This window comes from Actinia tenebrosa, unplaced genomic scaffold (genome assembly GCF_029948245.1).
Source record: "Actinia tenebrosa isolate PJP-AT-01 unplaced genomic scaffold, QUT_ActTen_1.0 utg2509__unscaffolded, whole genome shotgun sequence".
Classification (NCBI taxonomy): Eukaryota; Metazoa; Cnidaria; class Anthozoa; order Actiniaria; family Actiniidae; genus Actinia; species Actinia tenebrosa.
Window position 1 is genome coordinate 18,088 of NW_028292602.1, and position 5,650 is coordinate 23,737.

The following is a 5,650-nucleotide window of genomic DNA, read 5'->3' on the forward strand; positions in this document are numbered from 1 at the left end:
TGATTTTAAGGTTTGCAAAAATAACTCGTATACACTGGCTTCATGTTTGGTTCATTTTGCATTCTACTAGAGCGGTGAAAGAATTCAAAATTAATAGAGATAATTCATTGTTTTCAAATCAAAAAGCCACTGAAGAAAAAAGGATAAAAAATAAAAAATTTAGGCGGCCGACAGGTGTTTGTAAAGCATAAATATAAACGTGTTGGCGTGTTTGCCCCAACAGCCAATCAGTTTTGGGGTTTTATTGCATTAAATCAAATTTTGTTCAAAGATCTTGGGCCAATGCTTATCACATGAGTAACTGTTTCAATTATAAATCCATAAAACACCCCGAAAGAAGCTTTAAAACAGTGTATAGTGTTCTAAGGTAGAATTGAGAATTTTTGAGCGTGGAATTCCCCAGAGTAAACAAGTAGTAAGTGTATTGATATTTTTAATATTGTGTGATCTCTATTTTGTTATCTGGATTTCTTGGTATAATTCATTTATGTACCTGTGACTTTTAGGCCGATTGATTCAAGCCTTACTCGCTTCCCTCAAAGGACCCGCCAAACCACTGCTTTTTCAGTCGTTCTACTCAAGAGATACAGCGTTTTATTTTCAAGTTATCTCGACGGGGAAAAACAATGTCCTGTAAATTTATGAAAATTGTAAGTATTAATACTCCTTATCACAATGAAATATTCAGTCTTTATTCCCACATTACGGAACTGTGGTAAAGCTATAGCACGGGTTGTGTATGAAATGTCACATTGTCAGTTTTGTGTTTTAAGATTGGCTTTTTGTGGATTTTAGTCTTTGCTGGGAAATCTTATGCAAAATTTCGTAAGAAGCTTCACTAATGAGAAAAGAAAAAAGGCGTTATTCAGCTCGGTAAATGCGAATAAATTGGCCTGCGAGAACTATTATTATATTTAAGGACGACAGGAGTGCTCCTTGTTGTAAATCAGTGATGCTTTTACATCGTCCAGGATGGAATATCGCCATTGTTCTTCATAGACAAGACATTCTTTCAGATATATTTTTATATTCAAATCCTGACAATATTCAATATAAGAAACATTAAGGTCGTATTTGTCCATTTTCTATTCATTATTTTTGAGACGAGGAAATTAATTTTTTCCCGAGCTATTAATTTGCTTTGGCCAACAAAGGAAGATGAATCAAAACGACGATAACGATCACGCATATAACATACTAAGCATTTTTTCTATTTCAGTTCCATGTAAAATATTTCTATCCCCTCCAATACCAACCGAGTCGACTCAAAAGCGCTACAGCTGTTTTTCTAACTCGAAGCTTTAAAAAATATTACGAAAAAATGTGTCTTAATATTAACAGAAAAACTACGACTTCAGCCGATTGCCAGATGAATTAGGAACGAAAAACTGTATATAAATATTAGGTTTTTTATTTATATCGTTTGAGTTACAGAAAAAATCCAGGTATATTAGAAAATAAGTCAATAATAAAATTACATGTATTTTGATTATTATTTTAATTCTTACCACTTTGAATTTAGCACATGATATCAAAAAACGTCCTTGTTTTTACTATTAAAGATCTACTTATGAAAGGTTAAGCGAATTCAGCTATTATTTATGATGCTCTTAAAGAATAGGCACGAATTCAAACATGAGTTTTAAAGTTCAGTTTTTATTCTAAAGGTTTGATTAGCTCTTATTTCATTTACAAATTTTCCAGTATTCGAATTTTTCTGAAAAATTATCATTAAAATCATGCAATTTAGTTCTTTAATTGTTAATTATCTCCCATCCCATCCACAAATTTTCCAGCATTCGAATTTTTCTGAAAAATCATCATTAAAATCATGCAATTTGATCCTTTGAAGGAATACAGCAAAAAAAAAAAAAAAAAAAAAAAAAAAAAAAAAAAAAAAAAAAAAAAAAAAAAAAAAAAAAAAAGAAAAACCACAGCAACTAGAAAGAAAAGACGTAAGGAATAAAACACCGAACTGACAAAAGCAAACATACAAATGAACATACGACAAAAATCAACAAAATACGTCATTCACAACGAAAAGCATTAAAAAGGAAAGGGAAATAACTGGAGACTATATGTTACAGAGGGAGATCATGTTAGCCGTAGGTTGGAAAGTTAAATTATATATTTCCTAGACGAACGTAATAGATAAAATACAGCTAGGAGTAGAAGGGTCGCGATGGGTGGGTAAAAACTATTGAAATATTTATATGACTTGACTGAAAAACAAAAGTCATTTCTTCCCTTGGTTGGGCGTATATTCGATGGCATGGTATGTTTGCTAAATAAACAAATACTGTGGAATCTAAGATATATATATATACGCCAAATCCCCGGAATGTTGACACATTTGACTAAGACATATATACGTATTATGTTATATCGAATAAACCGATTTTAATAATTTCTCAACAATTTTTTATCAAGTTATACTAGGACATATATGTAATGAGCCTTTTAAGCATTCCTGAAAGGTTTATGTATATAAAAATACCTCATATAAAGTATTAGATATTTGGCTCACTTTTGGTTTTATCATAAATATACTTACACACCTGTTTTGAAAAAAGGTTTGAATAAAATATATGTTTTCAAGTATATCAAAATTATATCAGAAACTATTGGATATCATCCCTTATATTTTTCATCTTCAAGTCGTGTATAAAGGGCTTTCGAAAACAAATTCAAAGATGGTATCCAATAATATCTGGTATAATTTATAACTACTTCGTACTGCTATATGTTATCCGTTTGGTATCTTGTGTGAAATGCAAATTGTAGCAAAATGAAAAAAGAATGAAAAAGCTTGTTAAGTTCCAACACATTTTAACAGCAGTGAACATGCTTTAAGCGATTTCCAGTTTAATTGCATTGAAAAAATTAATGCAATTTCTAATATTGATAAGAAACGTCTCACTCAGAGAGAAGCTTATTGCGACAAACAAGGAAGTTGGAACGCCAAATATTAATTATCTTGGCGCGAGGGTGCAAAATAACAGATTTAAGCTTGTTTTGAAACTACTTTCAATCGATATTCTTTTGCTTTTCAATATAGAATAGACTTTTTTTAGCTCGGACGTCTTTTATTTCCTTTTCTTAAATAAATAAATACATTTCTTGAGTGTATTTTCTATGTATGTGCAACCGATACATTTAAAAAAGAAAGTTTACTCTCGAGAATGGCATGTGGTCCGAAATGCTAAAGAGGTGTATTACATTAGCTTGAAATAGTAACTTGTTCTAGTCTATCTGTAAACACACAATTGTATTGAGTCATGGCGGAATTTCCTGCTACAACGTAGCCTGCAGAAACGTGCAATAAAATTGATAACTTTCTGGATCGGTCTCTGTGGTATGATAGTTTGCGCATGAGAACCAACGTAGAATCTGAATAATAATGTTAATTGCTAGGCTTAAAAATGCGTACTTTATGGGTCACAGGCAAATAGCAATGGGCCTTCAGTGGGGGGGGGGGGGGTGGGGTGTGGGGAAAAAATGTGAATAAGAAAGAAACTTTCGCGAAAAAGTTTGGTAGTGGTAGTAAAATGATGTCATCCTGCGAACGTTCTTTTGTAAGTAGTAATTTCTTATTGTTTTATAGCAATGCCTTGGACTGCATGGCAGTGGTCGCAAGAAACCTGAATCTTCAATTTGTTCAGTCAGCGGCGATGGCCTGACTACAGCTACAGCTAAAAAACCAGCCAAGTTTTTAGTCCGCACCAAAACCCCGGATCTGTTTGGATTAGAAGTGGACATCGCAAGGATCATCACGGATAGTACAAGCGACATCAGCACGGATAACATCCCTCTAGAGTTTGAATGCGTCGAGGAAAATCTTCACTCTGTGACATACCAGCCCACACAGGAAGGCGAATACCAAATGTCAATCAAATGGAAGGGCAATCACGTGGTCGGAAGTCCGTTTACTGTTAAAGTGATAGAGAATGAAGAAATAGAAAACCAAGATGAGATTGTCTGGAAGAAAATGGACGAGACGCTGAATAACTGAAGTTGATTGTTTAATTAATTAATGTTTCAATGTCATTAACTAATGTATAATTAGTCACAGAATATATAATTAATTAAATATCTCGCTTTTTTAATGTTAGCCAATCAGAATCGATCGATAAAATTTGCAAAACCAAGATTTAACTCTTCTTCTTGAAATTATGAATTTTCAGATATTTGCATATCTAGATGCATAACTATAAAAATGTGCTATTTCAGAAGCAGCCAGCTGATCTGATAGAGTGACGTAGGAATGAGATGTCATGAAGCCCGCAAAAATTGACCAGCGAAAAAGAAAAACATGCTAGGCATTGCAATAAAACTATAAAACTCATGAATTGTTGTGTTACTTTCTGTTATCAACCTCTTATAAGCACCGTTATTCATTTTCATTTGGTGATTATGACCTGGAAATCCGTGATTTCAAGTTGAAAAGTGACACCTCATTTTTACAATTTTTTTCGATTCTGATTGGCTACGATTTTTTCTCAGATCAGCTGGAGTCTTACGCATAAAATGTTACGCTTAACAAGGCTGGACAGTCAGCATGAGCCAAATGATAGGTAAAACTATGCAGAATATTGATGTCTATACCAAACTACGCAACAGCGAAAATCAGCTTGTTTAAGACTAATTCATTCATTCTCCTCGAAAAAGTATAGGAAACGTATTTCAATCTTCGATGTGACCTTGAGCCGAAACTTGACGACATGATAAATGCATAATCACTATCTACAGCAGAAGCACATCAGAGATTACACATTCACCGTGTCAAGTTCATGCGATCTCAGAGATTAATTGGTCGAGGGCTCTCGACCAATCAGAAGCGAGATAATGAGTAAAATGTATAATTATTATTTACGATATCATGATCAACCTCATCCAATTATACTTTTGTGTATATGGCAATATTTAAGATAATTTATAGATAAGATAATGATAATTTCTGCTATCGCAGCATGATTCCATCACTTAGTTTTTTTATTATTTTATATTCTTGCTTTTGTCGTGGTTTTTTGAAAAGTAGACGCCAGTTATTGGGAGATTTGATAATGGACTCTAAATCGGGTATTTTAGGCTCCCTTGTTCAATGTTGTACCGATCATTGGACCGATCAGTGGATAGCATATTACGCAGTTGTGTTATACTGAAACTCACTTCTTCGGCCCAGGATTTATATGAGCACTGTGCGTGTTGTCATCACGCAGTGATAATGATGCTCAGGTCGTCCTTGATAGCTTTACCAATAGACTCGAATTGATGAACGTCAGCATGATCGACCATGTAATTGGTTTGCCCTCGCCGTTGACACCGGTTGATAAGTCTTTTTGAAACACGTACCAAAGCTAGTAAGAGGACCTTATGCACTGTATCTAAATGTATTTATATTTACTGAGCTCTATCTGATATAAAAGGTACATTTTTGTAAGTGGGGCTTAAGATATCATGGGAGAGGCTAGCACAGTAAAGCTTTCCTCTAACATAACTCCATCTTAACTCCATTCCCCCCACCTCCCCCCATAAAATAATGGGAAGAAGTGACACCAAAAGGATGAGGGATTGGGAAAGAGTTACTTAAAGACCCATTGTCACTTACCGTGATGCACCGCGGTCACATATGAATTTCCTGGTCCATAAA

The 5,650-nt window shown here is 34.0% G+C and overlaps 1 protein-coding gene across 1 annotated transcript; it reads left to right on the plus strand.

Annotated features, from left to right (window-relative positions):
• Nucleotides 1-272: 272 nt before the first annotated feature.
• LOC148904336 (filamin-A-like) lies at nucleotides 273-4,900 on the plus strand. The gene is made up of 3 exons (XM_089025431.1): nucleotides 273-415; nucleotides 507-650; nucleotides 3,605-4,900. The coding sequence occupies exons 2-3, from the start codon at nucleotides 627-629 to the stop codon at nucleotides 4,010-4,012; spliced, it is 432 nt and encodes a 143-aa protein (XP_088881557.1). The 5' UTR covers nucleotides 273-415; nucleotides 507-626; the 3' UTR covers nucleotides 4,013-4,900.
• The last annotated feature ends 750 nt before the right edge of the window (nucleotides 4,901-5,650 follow it).

Coding starts and splice junctions, on each gene's coding strand:
- LOC148904336 (XM_089025431.1), top strand. CDS start 627: ATGTCCTGTAAATTTATGAAAATT. Junction 651..3,604: donor CCTGTAAATTTATGAAAATT/GTAAGTATTAAT, acceptor ATTGTTTTATAG/CAATGCCTTGGACTGCATGG.